This window comes from Halichoerus grypus, chromosome X, assembly GCF_964656455.1.
Source record: "Halichoerus grypus chromosome X, mHalGry1.hap1.1, whole genome shotgun sequence".
NCBI classification, from domain to species: Eukaryota; Metazoa; Chordata; class Mammalia; order Carnivora; family Phocidae; genus Halichoerus; species Halichoerus grypus.
The window spans coordinates 51,413,929-51,430,178 of NC_135727.1; the positions used below are offsets into that span (position 1 = coordinate 51,413,929).

Sequence of the window (16,250 nt, forward strand, 5' to 3'; positions counted from 1 at the left end):
TGAGCCACCCAGGTGCCCCACCATGGCTCCTTTTTTAAAAAGTACGTGAAGGGACGCCTGGGTGGCTCAGTCGGTTAAGCGGCTGCCTTCGGCCCAGGTCATGATCCCAGAGTCCTGGGATCGAGTCCCACATCGGGCTCCTTGCTCAGCAGGGAGCCTGCTTCTCCCTCTCTCTCCCTCTGCTTGTGCTCTCTGTCAAATAAATAAAATCTTTAAAAAAAAAAAAAAAAAAGTACGTGAATATTTTAACATACTGTAGCTTCTTGTGAAGAGCAGATTATAGTTTTAAATTCACTGAGAAAGGAAATTATCATTAGAATAATTTAGGTGGGAAAATGTTACCATTTTTCGAAGCATAATCAGTGTTCTACAAAGGCAGTTCTCTCTGCTATTCTTTAAGGAAATCAAATTAAGAAAAATCAACCAAGTAATCTTTTATAATATAACTGGAATTTAACAGCAATTCTAGCTAATTATACATCAGTAGTTAATTCACTTTTGAACAGATTACAAACCTAAGCTAACTATTTCTATGTACTTCATAAATTTCTGTCATTTTAGACATTTACATCTACTTAGAATCCTTTGTATTCCAGGAACATCCTCTTAATCCTAGACATTAGGGGAATATCATGCATATATATGATACTTCTCTTTCTTAATGACAAGTATTTCCCTGAAGATAAAAATCCTACTGATAAGTGGTGGTGGGGGGGAAGGGGGCATTTTAAAACATTCGCTTCTTCTCTTTTAGAACATCTATTACTACATGATAGTATTTCCCACAAGATTATTTTTATTTCATTTGAAGTTTGCAAAAATCTTTGGGCTGAATCCTTTGAGCATACCTCTAGTGATAGATGTCAGATCAGTGTTGTATGGAAGAACTTTTATTTGACAGGTAGATGACAGGAAGAAGCTTCTCTCCAGAATGTAACTGTTAAATCCTTCTGTGAGATTAATATCATCTTTTGTTTCTGTGTATAAATGACTTATTCATATTTGCTATAAAAAATCAGTTCATGTAATTACTTGGAATAGTGTGAAATTAAGATACTTAGAATGGGTACATATTTATTCAAATTAGATAGTTTGTTTTAACTGTCTTTTTTATATGAATCAAATGTGAAATAGGTGTACAATATAAATTTTCAATGATCTTTTAACTTATAATATTTTTATAATCATCTACCAAAAATATCTTGATTTACTCACTGTGCATATAGCATATACTCAAAATAAATAGCATCTTCAGAAGAGATTACTTTATTAGTACTGAATATATGGTATGCAATACAATGAAAATATATTGAATATTTAGATTTATCCTATAAATCTGGTTATGATTTATTCCACTTTATTACAAGCATTGCCTTATTCTCTCTGGCATTATCAAATAATTTCACATGTCCCCTAATATCACAAGAAGAGGGAGTAACTTTTTTTTTTTTTTATAAAATCTAGCATTCCAGAGGATCTTCCCCATCTTCCTGGTCCTCTTTCCTTATACACCTCAAAAATGAATAAGGAGTACCAGATATAATTCCATTATACATCCTATTACCTACAAAGGTTATTCTCTATTTGGGTTAGAACTACTTGAAGCAAATCACTTTTGGTACATATTAAAATGCTAGTGCATGTATATGTAACGTACATCTATTTAATGCATGAATAGAAATTTATATCCATTCCTATGTTTGGGATTCTTATTATAATATACTTTAAGAACTAACCGAAGTTTCTCAATGTTTTAAGCTGTGAGAAGAAAAAAAGTGAAAGAATGGTGAGATGTCAAAGAGGGATTGCTTGTTTTCAGATTTATTTTCCTCTTTAGCTTTCTTATAGGCCTTCACCTCAGTGTCTGTTCAGTTTTCTCTTTGTAACAGACAGATCTTTCCCTTGAATAAGGTGGTTCATTATAGCCTAGAAATGGCTGTATACGATCACTTTTGTGCTTCTCTGTTTCTTCTCATGAGAATTGAAATCTCAAAAAAAAAAATACTATGAAATGGCTTGATCAAAACAAGATGATTGTCACTTGAGTTTTTATCAACTTTTAGTTAATAGACTAGATATCTAGTATAAGCTTAGTAACAGTATTTAACAACAAAGACTATTGATTGTTTGGACTAGAATAAGCAAAGCATATTCAAAAAGAGGTTTCTGGCTATTTACCTCATTACATTTAGCTCCTCACATAGTTTTTAGAGAGACATTAAATAAGTACAAGGGAATTGAAATACAATATTGCATCTACTTTATAAAAGGAAATTTTTTTTAAATTTACAAACTCCAGTAAGATCTGATCAGAGGAGTTTAGTACTATACTACCACAGAATTTGCATTGTCTTTGAGATTTTACTGCACTAAAATTAAAAAAATATATATTTATCTGTTTTAATTGAGACTTAATTCACTTACCACAACATTCACCCTTTTAAAGCATATTTTTTTTTGCTTATGTACTATTGCCAATTTAGAGTGATCTCTCTCACAGATGAGATTATTATTGTAAATTAGCATTATAAAATGTTATCTTACCTTACAAAGGAAGCTGATTTTAAAACCCAAAGACTGGGCATTTCTTGAGCCTGAGTTCATGTAGTTTCCAACCAAAAGAACTAACTCTAAAAGTCTGTTAAAGCTTTCACTTTTCTTCAGTTCTTCACAGGCAAGAGTTACTGCTATGATGCTTGGTTTGATGTTGTTTACATGTTCTTCAAACGTGAGCTTGAAAAGAATGTTTTCGAGACGAGGCTGTAACATTTTCACTGAGCTCATCTGTAAGATAAGAAATGCTCTGTAAGAACGTATATATAAAGCCTGTTGTTTCATTTTCCAGTAGGCATAATTTTATACACAGGACTAAAATTTCTGCATAAAATGAATTCTTTCTGGGTTTTAAAAATTATTGTTTTGGTTTTAGACGTTCCAAAGGAATATTTTTATCAAAGTTTAAAAATAGTTAGCTGTTCAGTTTTAAACAAATCATCCTTATAACAGTAAGAAAATATTATTGAAGCTAAATAGTTGCTATTTTTTAACTGCATAATCATTAGTCATCAGTAGCATTTAAACTACCAATTGTCCCTGAGGTGAACTATGAAAATTTACAAACATGAAATTGAGTTGAGTGAATAGTTTGGCCACAGATAAAAGATGTACATGATGACAGGAAATGTAAGTGGAACCACATTTCCTAAGAAATTACTATTATTATGCTATTTGAAATCAGAGGACTAGCTCTGATTGAACATTTAATAATTTTTAAACCTATGATTTCTATTCATCATATATATTAAATATTTACATATGCTCTAAAGAATTTCCCCTACTTGACAGAATGTTGATGTTAAATAATTAGGTTATAGTAAAATCCCACGAGCTTACTTTTAAGTACAGTATTCAAGAATTCTATATTGGTTTTCTGTAAAACAGTTCAACTTAGGTTTTTATTACTTGTTTCAAAGGATTGGTGCACATTCTCTGTTCCCTTTGGTATAGCTCCTATGGTAATAAATTCTTTTAGCCATTAATTTCCTATAACTCCAAGTCATTTAACTAGCTTTCATTCACCAAATGAATTCTGAGACAGAGGTGGGGGTGGGATTAGACACATATGAACATACGCAAGCACACACAAATGAAAATATATTTTTTTTCCTTTAGTAGGCTCCACACACAGTGGAAGCTAACCAGATAAAAACCTGAGCTGAGATCAAGAGTCGGACACTTACGTGACTGAGCCACGCAGGCACCCCAAAAGAAATTAATAGTCCTAATTATATATTTTTTTGCACTTATAGCTTAGTTTCTTGAATATAAACATGAAAAGAATTTGACAACATAAACAAAAGTCCTTAAGCCACAAAGTGCTCTTCAAAAGAAGCAAATGAGCTAGCCCAGTGATGGGTATTAAGGAGGGCATGTATTGCATGGAGCACTGGGTGTTATACGCAAACAATGAATCATAGAACACTACACCAAAAACTAATGATGAACTGTATGGTGGCTAACATAACATAATAAAAAAAAAAGAAGCAAATGAGCTGTTGAATACATCATATCTGCTCTAATATGGAAGGAAGGCAAAAGTTCATAATTTTTCTTCTTTGAAATGAACTTGCCCATTAACCTTTGCCTTCTGCTAATCCCTCTATATGCTCTTATGCTCTTTATAGGCGATGTACAAAAGTATGCTGGGAATATTGACCTGTTACTATATTTATGTAGATCTTATTACTACTTCTCAATAGCTCTTTTTTTTTTATATGATCGGGGTAATATTATACAAACCATCCTACAGTTTCTTCATCACTCCCATGGTAAGTATAAGACATACCACCAAATCACAAGTTTCCAATATAGCCTAAAACTCATAACACAGTCACTTGAAAACTATAGCTACTGATAAAACTAGCATATGATTCTAGATGGGTAAACAGAAATTAAGTGCTAGAGATGTGTGCTGAAGGAAAACTTTAAACTCCTGTTTTAAAGATTTTATTTATTTGAGAGAGAGAGGGCATACGAGCAAGCAGGGGGGCGGGGAGCGTGCAGCAGAGGGAGAACAAGAGAAAGAATGTCAAGCAGACTCCACTCTGAGTGCAGAGCCTGACATGGGACTCGGTCTCACAGCCCCAAGATCATGACCTGAGCTGAAACCAAGAGTTGAACACTTAACCGAATGAGCCACCCAGGTGCCCCAAAACTTTAAACTCTTATGACTACAATGTTTAATGAAGACTTCACAATAGAGGTAATATGAATGGACAGAAAAACAAATGAGAGAGAGAGATTGACACAGAGAGGGAACAAACAGGAGCCAAAAGGAAGGTGTAGAAAGAATACAGTATGAGAAAAGGTTTAGTTAGGAATACACAAGGTATATCCCTAGGGGCAAAATTTGGACTGAAGTACCCAAAGAGTCCATGTAAAGGTCATGAAATTGGAAGCTAACCATATAAAATTCTTTATCTCCATGAATGCAGAAATCTCTTTGTATATGTTTGCATGGGAATCTAAGTTTCTATATGTTTTTCTGCCTTTCTTTATGCCTCTACCACTCTCTCCAAATCCCTCCCCACTTTATTTTTCCTTTGTTTTCATTGGTAACTGGCATCATTTGCACATACACATGTTTCTATCATTTTACGTGTGGAAGGGATAGTTTTTCAATCTCTCTGATGGTTAAAAAAAAGCCCTAGAGCTACTCTGACCAAGTGCTAGTCACGATGTACGTGACTGCCCTTCTGGTCATGCTTTGTAGGGCCTGCAGGTTCACCAGGGTGGCCTTAGTCCCAGATGAACAAGTAATTTAAACCCTTCTGCTTACATGGATTTTTAGTCTCACTTCAGTTCTAATACTCCTTGTCTTCATTCATATTTTTACCCTTTCTGGTGTTTGTATTTCAATCTTTGGCCTACAGATCCAGACAGAATGGATTTAACCTCTTTTTTTAATACCACTTCTGACTGAAATAATGTGACCAAAAGTGTAATTGCATAATAATAGTAAAATAACAGTGATTAACGTTTATTAAGTTCTTTGTGCCAAACATTTTTCTGCATATATATTACAAATACGTATTAACTGATTTGAGTCTCAAAACAATCCTAGGAGAAGGTTATTAGCATTAGTCTCATTCTAAAGATTAGGAAAGTGAGGCACAGAAATACTAAGTGATTTATGCAAAATCAAGTTGTATGTTAAAGACCTAGAGATTTGAACTCAGGCATTCAGGTCACATAACCCAGACTCTCAACCACTACACCACAATGGCTCTTGAATTCATATTGGGAGCAGTATGTATGGTTGGTTGAAGGAGAGATTAGTGGCAGGGAGAGTATTACTAAGTCTTCAAAATGACCTAAAAAACAGGTAATGAACTAGGATGTTGTTGGTAGGAAGGGGTAAGAAGCAATGGATATGAGAGACAGAATTAAGGAAGAATCAATGGGATTTAGCATTAGTTATGAGAGAAGATAGTCAAAGATGACTCCAAGGTTTTAAGTCTGTTGTGAGGTAGAATATTGTTGGCATTAATGAAGGCAGAAAGAGGTGCTGGTTTGCTGTGGTATACTATTTGGATTGTTGCTTTGTTTCAGATGAATTTGTTTACCCTGATCTTCTGCTGCCTATACTGTAGCAAGCTAAGCAGAAACTAAGACAGTGTAGGTGCAAGTAAGGTGCAGCTTAGTAGCAAATTCAATTAAAGACTGAATCTAGAAACTTTCACATTGTCTCACTGTGAGAAACTAACCTACCTAATTTCTCCTGTCTTCAGTTTCCTCATCTACAAGGTAGGGGAAATTCCTGTGATCAGTCTTGTTTTGATAATTAGATAGGAGCCAAATAATGATCCATAAACATTACCTCCTTCTTTTTTAATCTCTGCTTCTAGAATTCGGAAAAGGTGGGGTAAAGGGTGCTTGATCTACAAATAAAAATATTACTTGTTACAAAAAAAAAAAATTGACCTTTAAGTGAACTTGGTTTAGCATCCTCTCAGACATCAACAGTATATTTTAGACACTACTAGCTTTCCACTATTAAGGCTCCAAATCTTGGGATCATATTCAAATTGTGGTAAACACAATGTAATTTAATACAATTCCTTGCCTATATTTTGCCTTGAATAATTTCTTAGAATTGTCTCTTATTTTCCATGCTCAACATTCAAGCATAAGTTTTATGTACCTCAAGGTTGATTTAGTAAAATTGACTATTTAAAATGTGCTCTCTGGGGCACCTGGGTGGCTCAGTCCGTTAAGCATCTGCCTTCAGCTCAGGTCATTATCTCAGGGTCCTGGGATCGAGCCTCGCGTAGGGCTCCCTACTCCACAGGGAGTCTACTTCTCCCTCTGCCCCTCCCCGGGCTCATGCTCTCTCTCTAATAAATAAGTAAAAATTTTTTTAAAAATAAATGTGCTCTCTGATCCCTCCAGCCTTTCCCCCTCCAAATCTTCACATAAATAGTAAAATGACACCTCTGTGATAGGAAAATATTGCTTTCTTGACATTTTTAGTTTTAGGTATTATATCTGGTAGCAACCGGAAATTCAGTCCTTAAGTTTAGGAGGAGATAAGTATTAGAGTTGGCAGATTTGGGGAGTTATCCAAATAGATGCTGTGGGAGGTAAGGTTGTTGATGAGGAGAGTACCTAGGGAGAAGAGTCAGGGACTGCACCTTGTATAGCGCCTAGCACAGGATCTTGCATATATTAGACATTCAAATATTTAAAAGAACTCCTTAGCTGACTAACCATTTTTCAGATTTCCCAAGTAGGACAGCCAGATTATCTAGTGAACAAAATTAACAGTGAATGATGATGTTTTACTGTCTCCAAAATAAGCTAAGCTATCAAATCAGAAATGCTAGGGAATTAACTTTGTTGAACTGTTATTACTAAATTAATCCATCATCAGTCAGCCTGATTTTGGGAAGAGGCGGTATACTGTAAGGGGTCAGAGATGCCCTTGGATCTGGCAAAATTTCTTCTTTCATTTGCCCTCTAGAACACAGTTCAGCTCACAGCAGGTGATAAATATGACAGATGACTTAAAACAATAATTATAAAATGAGTGAATGTATTCATTCACACAAATAGGAACTCCAAAATCAGCAAAGGGCTGGATTAGGGAAAGGATGCACAGTATGAAAAGGTATCATAGTAGGCTGATATGGGTAAAGACGGGGGTACCCTACCTCCCACATAAAGTAATTTGCTACCATATGGGTCATCCCAACAATACTGCCCTGGCTCAATCTGAGTCCAAGTGCAGAGCCCCATATAACTATTTTGAAGGGTAGGTTTGAGAGAAATTTTTTCCCTAATCCTCAAAGAGGGAGAGAAACCATTCTCTGCATTCTCCAGACTTATAATGCAAGTTGTAGTGGAAGAAAGAGGGATTTTGAATTACACAGACCTGGACTTGAACTACAGTTCTATTACTTTCTAGTTTATGACCTAGTACAAGTTACCTAATGTTTGTTAGACTTCATTTCCCCATTAGTAAAATGCATTCCTTAAATAACCCGCACAAGTTGCAGCAGAACTTAAATATGCTATGTATAACTCTCCTATCATAGTAGCTGACAATGTGAGCACTCTAAAACAATAGCTATTACTGTTATTGTCCTCTTTCTTCATCCTCAGAAATACCCAAAAAGAAACCATGGTCCCCGATTGTTCTACCAAACCTAAGGGAAAGTTTCTCTTATCCACAATTAATGGAATGTGTTTTCAGAGCTTAGCGAAAAACAGCACACATTATCTACTGAACACACTAAATATTGTGCTGTGCTCCTTTCAGCCAGTTTTAATACATAATATATACTTACTATTATAAATGTTGTCATTAAAAATGTGTTAATGTAAAATCAAGAGACTATGGAGGAGGTGAAGCTATATTCATCTCGTTATTAACAGTAGCCACAAATTAATATGCATTAATCATACTAACAGAATTTGCTGCAATCAAAAGTGTGAATTTTTACGATCAGACTAGGTACACAGATAGATAAGAGTTGAATCTCCATTACAGGATTAGGTGTATAAGGGAATGTACTGAATAAGCGTAGAAATAATAGGAAGCACTGAGCAACTTCCCCAGCCACAGATACAATTATTAAAAGGCTCATGTCTCATAAAAAGCACTTGAGTGTACCTAAGTGATATAACTAAATAAAACACACTCTCGACTGAAATATATGTTTGTTTTTAGTTGTGCTCCCCAGCAGCATTTTAGTTGACTGACATTCTTTGTTTTATAATTCATTCCTTGAAGTACCATGGGGTGCTGACCATGGTGTTGTATTATGTAGGGGATTTATTTGTGTTGTGAGGTACTTGTCTATCCAATTACATTAAACAGCTATCATTTCTTTAGCTGATCTGTACTATATTTAAAAAAATACACTGACAGCTTTAGTGAGAGCAGCTACAAGTGGGTTATTTCCCCAAAGAGTTAGACCGACTTCTGTTTATATAATTTAAATTTTACACACTTCACTACCTATGCAGCTGGTGAATATCGATCTACTGCCAAACTACCATAAGAATCCAGAGAGAGAAAAAAAAAGTCACAGGTGTAAAAATCATGTGTGAAGGAGGAGGAGATAGACACATGTCACTCCTGCTCCCATGTGTCACCTGCTTTTAAGGTTATTTCTATTATTTTTCTTTTTGCACTGACAAGAAACACACCCTCAATATCATCATATGCAAACATAATCGATCTTATAGTCTCTTTAAAATGTAATGTTAAGAATTCATTAGAATTAACAGATATGTTTATAACAAATATACTTTGTTACAAGATATTTGTCCCAAATAGTTAAATACTATTAGGACCCATTGCACATTGAAAATAGAGAGTAATTTGTGTCAGTGACTATAATAAAGGTCATGATAATGAAGACACATTAAAGAAGGGTAGATTTAAGTTAAACAGGCAGAACTTCCTATGCAAGTTGTGAAATCCAGACTCAATGACTTAGCAAAACTCTGCCTGGAAGTATGAAAATATAACAAGAAATCTGTGATTCTCTATTAAGTAATTTTCTTATCGTCTTTTAGACAATAACCTCCTCAAGGGCAGGATCTCTCCTGCTTATCACTGTACTTTCTGCAGTATACGCTGGACCTGGACTGGACAAAATATTCAATACAAGTGCACCTATATGAATGGCAAATGTTTCTATATTAGATGTAAAGGAGAGATAAGAGCCATAGTTAATCTATAAAATGAGGCTTTGGAAAAATAGAGTGTTGCATAATGTATAGAGTTGTCAAATCATGCTGTTGTACACATGAAATTAATATGTATGGCAACTATACTTCAATTAAATTTTTTTTAAAAAAACTATCAGAAAAATAATGACATGCTAATAGAGAATACTTTCCCCAAAGATACTGATAATATGGAAGTTATGCATCCACAAACATCTACTAGTCTTTAGTCTGGAATAAAACATAGTAACAATGTCTGCCCCAAAAGGCACTATAAACTCAAAAGAATCACACTAAGAATTTCAGAGAATTTCAAAAATCCTTCTGAAAACAACTGTTTGAGACCGAGAATGGCCATCGAAATGACGGCTGTGCTATGCTGTTGTATTAGGCATTACTAATAAACACAGGGGGAAAAGGAGTTAATTTCTGGTTTTTAAAATTAATGAAAAGCAATCAATAGCAAAACTGATTGATATCCATAGGCCTAATCTGAATGTTCAGTTTTCAGGTGTTTTTATTTTATTTTATTTTATTTTATTTTATTGCAAAAGCTGATGTAAATAAGCAATCCTGCTATAAAATGAACTATTATGAGAAGTTAATGAAATGAACAAAAATATGAATACATGGATTTGAGAATGAGTTATGGTGAGTTTTTTTTTTTTTTACTTGATCTCAAAATTATCAAACCAGCTTTTTCATCAGATAAAATGAATATACATCTAGATATAAGAGCCAGCATTCATATTTACAAAAAGAATGAAAACAGAAAAAATCAAGGCATTACATATCAAAACACTGAACACTCTGAATGAAAGTATATGAAAAAAATGTGATTTTCCCAATGAATATGCAAACCTGAATAATGGTTTAATATTAATGGAACAGAAGAGCTACAATTTTTCATCTGAACTAATTGCCTTTGATGTCGGAGAGAAAAAAAGCTTTTTAAAATGTTCCTTTTCACCTGGTTAAGCTATCTTTAATAGAGCTCATAAGCTCTTATGAGGCTTTAAAAAAATTAAAAAGCACACTGACTTTATAGTTATACTTCCAACTATAGGCAAAAATCCACTCCTTGTGCCTTCATGTATTTGTGCAGAAAAAGAAAAAAAATGTGCTATCAGCAATATGACATAATCTGTGCTTTTCATTATAAATGTTTTTATGCACAAGGCATCTCAAACATTTTTGTTAGATTATAGCTGTAGAATGTTTTAAATTGAAAAATATGGGTAATTTTGAACTCAGAAAAACAAAGTAATGATTACTAAAAGAACTAAGTGTTGCCTTCTTTTTCTCAGAAGATGTGTTAGTTTAATAGATACACACAGTATGGGTCTCCATCCTCAGTGCAAGACGAGTGGGAATTTCCATAGCTCTGAGGTTTGAGAACAGCTGAGCTGCAAACACTTTCTGAAGAGTCTAAAAGCTCCTGCTGGGGTTCTAACTGGCAAAGTTTTCAAAGATCTGTGCTTTTTTTTCCCAGTAAAAGTACAGCACATAATTACAGTGACATACCAAATTCAGTTCTGTGGGAGGTGGGTTGGAGGACAAGTCAGTGGGATGCTATGCAGACAACCTACCCGCCCCCCCGACTACCACCAAAAAAAAAGGAATATTGATCATAAAAGGTCTGAGAACTAGCATATCGCTCTTACCAGGTAGTCTGCCTCTAGACAGAGGGAAGGTCCCTGGCTTTATTATTTGTTTCTTTTTTTCCCTTTTTATTTGTTTCTTTTCAACTTACTACATGTGAATATAAGCAAGTCCAATGATGTTGTTGCTAAAAGGAACCAAAAAGTTTAGAGAAAGCTTAGCAGCCCAGTCACTATCTCAGATAATTTTATTTCTTTCAAAAAGTCAAAGCTAGATTTTTTCCCAAGATTTGCCAATCTTATTGTTTTTTGTTTAATGATGAGAATTTTAATGAATCTTGCAGGAATAATCTCACTTCTGGCATATGCCTATTACTAACTGATGAGATTTGTTTTTATCATTCAAGAAGTTATATAATAATGGAAACTCTGCAGGGCACTAGCAAGGTTATAAGAATGAAATTGGGAAAGAGTATTTATTGTTAGAGAAGGAACATAAAGAAAAGTTTTCAATAAGGAAGCTAAGTTCTTCAATGTTATCAAGTGCCACATGGATACAGAATTAGACAGGACTAAAATGAACCCACTTGATTTTGCATTCAAGCTATACATTCAGCAAATATATATTAAGCATATACCATGTGAATAAAATCAGCATGATGCATGCACTTGAAGTTGCAATCTAGTGGGGGTTTATAGACATTCAATAAACAACCTCACAAATAAATATTTAACTAAGAACCATGATAATTTCTAGAAAGGAAAAGAAAAAAAAAGGTGCTCTGTGGGATTTTAATAGAGAGCCTTAATTTTGATTGATAGGCAAGTGAAGGTATCACTGGGAAAATGAACTTTAAGCTAAAAGTGGAAGAATTAACAAGAAAGAGGCAGGCAGCAAGTGAGAGTAAGAAGCAGCAGCATGTGTAATGGGCCAGAGGCAGGAAAAGAGCCTGGTAAATTCAAAACACTGAAAAATAAAATATAATGTGGTTGAATTATAATAACCAAGAAGCCAAGCAACAGGAGAGAGAAGTGGGAGAGGTGGTAAATTCTGGTGAGGAGTTTATATTGCAGCCTTAGTGCCATACAAGAGCACTGATGCTTTAAGCAGATAAATGTATGATGCAACACAAATGAACTCAGAAATGCCACATTTGAGGGCTGTGCTAAAACTGACTTGGAGAAAGGCTTTTGCAGGAGTGGGGAACACAAGCTACAAGTAGATCATAATTGTTAAAGAGAATGATGATGTTGGCTTGGGCTAAGGTGGTAATGGCACAGATGAAGAGTAGATCTGATGTATATTTTAGATGCAATTAGGAAGTAATAATGACCTCTCTTAGATAATTTTCAATGCACTGCTTAAGGCAGAATTCTAATTATTGTTTGTTGAATAGTGTATGAGAGGTAAGGAAGTAGAAAGCAAAAGAAGACTAATCTTTGAAAAAACAGGTGCTAGGAAATAGAGAGCAGCAGCTATCAGGGACCTCAGAGTCAATAAATGATTTTTATTTATCCATCTATGCAGCTATCAATTTATTCAGTTTTAGGCAGTGAGTGACTTAAGTTTTTTTTTTTTTTCCTGAAAAGAAAGTCAAAGTGCAGAATGACAAACTGAAGAGGCATAAAATAATAGAAGTATAAAATAAGCAAGAGATAATAATGCCCAGGGGTACCTGGGTGGCTCAGTTGGTTTAGTATCGGACTCTTGGCATCTGCTCAGGTCACTGAGCTGTCCATCTGGCTTCCTGCTCAGTGGGGAGTCTGCTTGAGATTCTCTCTCTTCCTCTGCCCCTCCCCACATGCGAGTGCATATTCTCTTTCATAAATAAATAAAATCTTAGAAAAAGAGAGACATAATAATGCCCCAGAGATAAGTAAATTAGCATGTAGTAGAGCATCTCACACACACGTGCGCACACACACACACACACACACACACAATGGAACAGTATAGCAGTTAAAAGCACTCTTTATCTATTAGAAGAAAACAAAAACACTAATTTGAAAAGACATATATGTACCCCTATGTTCATCACAGCATTATTTATAATATCCAGGATATGGAAGCAACCTAAATGTCTATCAATAAATGAATGAAGGTGTGATATGGTGTGTGTGTGTGTGTGTGTGTGTGTGTGTGTAATATAGTATTACTCTGAAATCCTATCATTTGCAACAACATGGATGGACCTTGAGTGTATTATACTAAGTGAAATAAGTAAAAAAAAAAGGCAAATCCCATATGATTTTACTTACACATGGATTCTAAAAAAAAAAAAAAAATGAATGAACAAACAAAACAATGACAGACTCATACATATAGAGAACAAACTAGTAGTTGCCAAATGGGAGGGGAGTGGAGGGATGAATGAAACAGCTGAAGGAGATTAAGAGGTACAATCTTCCAGTTATAAAATACATAAGACACAGGGATGTAATGTACAGCATAGGGAATATAGTCAATAATATTGTAATAACTTTGTATAGTGACAGATGGTAACTAGACTTACTGTGGTGTCCATTTTGTAAAGTATATAAATATCAAGTCACTATCTTGTACACCTAAAACTAATATACTACTGTATGTCAATTATTCTTCAATAAAAATAAAATTTTAAAATAAAAAAAGGAATAAAAACACCATCTATGAAGTCAGACTGCCTGGGTTTGAATTCTGCATCTACTACTTACTTTGAACCTTGGGACAAGGTCCCTAGCCTTCCTTAGATGGGGTTTCCTCATTCATAATACGGAGCTGATAAAAGTGCTAACCTCATAGGGTCGTGAAGAATATGTAAGATGGTGCATGTAAAAATGCTTAACACGGTATCAGATACAGTAACTCTTTAATACATTTTGTTTCTATAAATAATAATACCAACAACAATAATATTAGTCATAATAATACGGTATCCCTTTTCCTGAGATTTGACAGAGAATAGATTAATAAAAGGTATGTCTGGAGATAAGTCTTGTAGGTAGAAGAGATACTGGAGGTTCTAAAAGCCTAAGTGCTTTCCTTTTTCTCTGGTGAGTAAGAGATTACACTGTTGGTATTAAGTGAAAAGAATGGGGAGGGGAGGGAAAGAAGACTTGAGAAGAGCAAGTAAGAGACAATATAGCTGCTATGGAAAACGAAAGGCTGCTGAAGAGGAACAAGTAAAATAACTGCTGAAATGGCAAAGAGAGTCCCGCTGAGGTAAAAGCTAAAATGTCATAAAGATACCAATTCACTCGGTTCACCAAAGAGAACAGAGAGATAAAAAGGCACAGAGTTAGAGGCACAATGAGCATACTAAGGAGCTCAGGTTTTATTCTATAAATTCCAGGAGACACTGAAGGTTTTCAATATAGAAATCACACGTTGGATATAGATTTTAAGTAGACTACACTAATTGTATTGAGGGGGGAATTAGCAGAAGCGAGACAGCCAGTTTGGAGCCTCTCTCATTACTGCAGATGATTCTACACATTTCTGAAATGTTCTGAAATATAGACTGTCGATAGATTTTGAGGATTAAAAAGTCTTTGAATGTATTCACACTGAAATTAATTTAATTTTAGCACTGACCTGGAGAAATATGTTTTAATATAATTTTTACTTTACAGATCTAAAATATGCTATGTTTAATCTCAGGCTCACACTTGGGTTTAATAATTGCCTTATAATTCAATTCAATAGAATTTATTACCTATTGTATATAAGATATTATTCTAAGCACCCTAATACATTTTCTCTATAAATAATAATGGCAACACAAATAGCAGGTACTTAAAAGACTAGGGCCTACTATTATTTCCAAAATATTTTCCTAGATATGAGATTATCTAAACTTTATTTGGCAAATCCTGATGGATACTACCTTGGGTGATTTACATAGCACAAACTACTTTGTAATGTCCTTGACTTTTTTCCCTACAGACATGTTAACTAAGGATGGGGAGAGTTAAATAAGAGGACCAGTTGACTTCATATTCACAGCCCCAGAATTATTTATGGTTATGTGCATAAACAAGAAATCTCTTCCATTTTCTGTTTTGCTTTTAGTTCGGAAGGTATATTGCTTTTTATGTCCCCAAACTTCATTTCCTCACTGTGGCACCAAGGATATTCCTCTTGAAGGATTTGCTTGGCAAACTAATACATCTTCCAAGATAAACTGCATTCAGAAAAAAAAAAAATGACTTCAGAGAAACTGTGTAGTGTACCTACTGTAAAACTCATAACCATCATGACACAGCTGAATTCTCAGATAGTATACAGCCTTGCATCAATTATGGTATGAATTCAAGCAGCTTAGGTTTCAAATGAGGACTTTGGTCTAGAAAAATTTATTATTTAATACTGCACTAAAACACCACTATTTAATAAATAATATCTAGCCAATTCAACTGAATAATTTGCCTAATTCAAAAAAGAAAAAAATATCTTCCTCAAGTACCTTTACATTAGCTCTACCTCATCCCAAATATACATTCCTGATTTTCTTTTCAAGGATTTGACAGAACCTTCCCATATCAGTATATGCAATGCCATATCTGAGTATTAATAAGCTCTAAATATGGGCAAGCAGCTATTGCACATGTTCAAAAGGAATGTTCTCTGTCCCATCTATTACATTTTCATTTTAAACAAGATTTTTAAATTGCAACGTACCAAATCAGATAAATTAAAATATATTACTATTGAAAAGGTAATAAAATATTTGAATGAAACACAGTATTTGACTACTAGTTCTGATGTTAATTTTGAGTCTTCGTATTCAGATGTGAAATTGTTAGGGAGCCAGGGTAAAGTTAGAAGCCATAGTACAGCTGCTCATCCATACACTGAACAAACTTGTATTGAATACCTAAGTTAAAAATAGGTTTTTTTCCTCCAAGAAATTAAATAAATCACCATCCCTT

The 16,250-nt window shown here is 34.4% G+C and overlaps 1 protein-coding gene across 3 annotated transcripts in view; it reads right to left on the reverse strand.

The window, feature by feature from the left end:
- The window catches only part of LOC118553187 (protein diaphanous homolog 2), a 951,294-nt gene that overhangs the window by 453,764 nt on the left and 481,280 nt on the right, over nt 1-16,250 (reverse strand). For all 3 annotated transcript variants that reach the window (XM_078064453.1, XM_078064454.1, XM_078064452.1), the window contains one exon: nt 2,545-2,784. In XM_078064453.1, the coding sequence (XP_077920579.1) occupies nt 2,545-2,784 (240 nt within the window). The remainder of the gene's footprint in view (nt 1-2,544; nt 2,785-16,250) is intronic.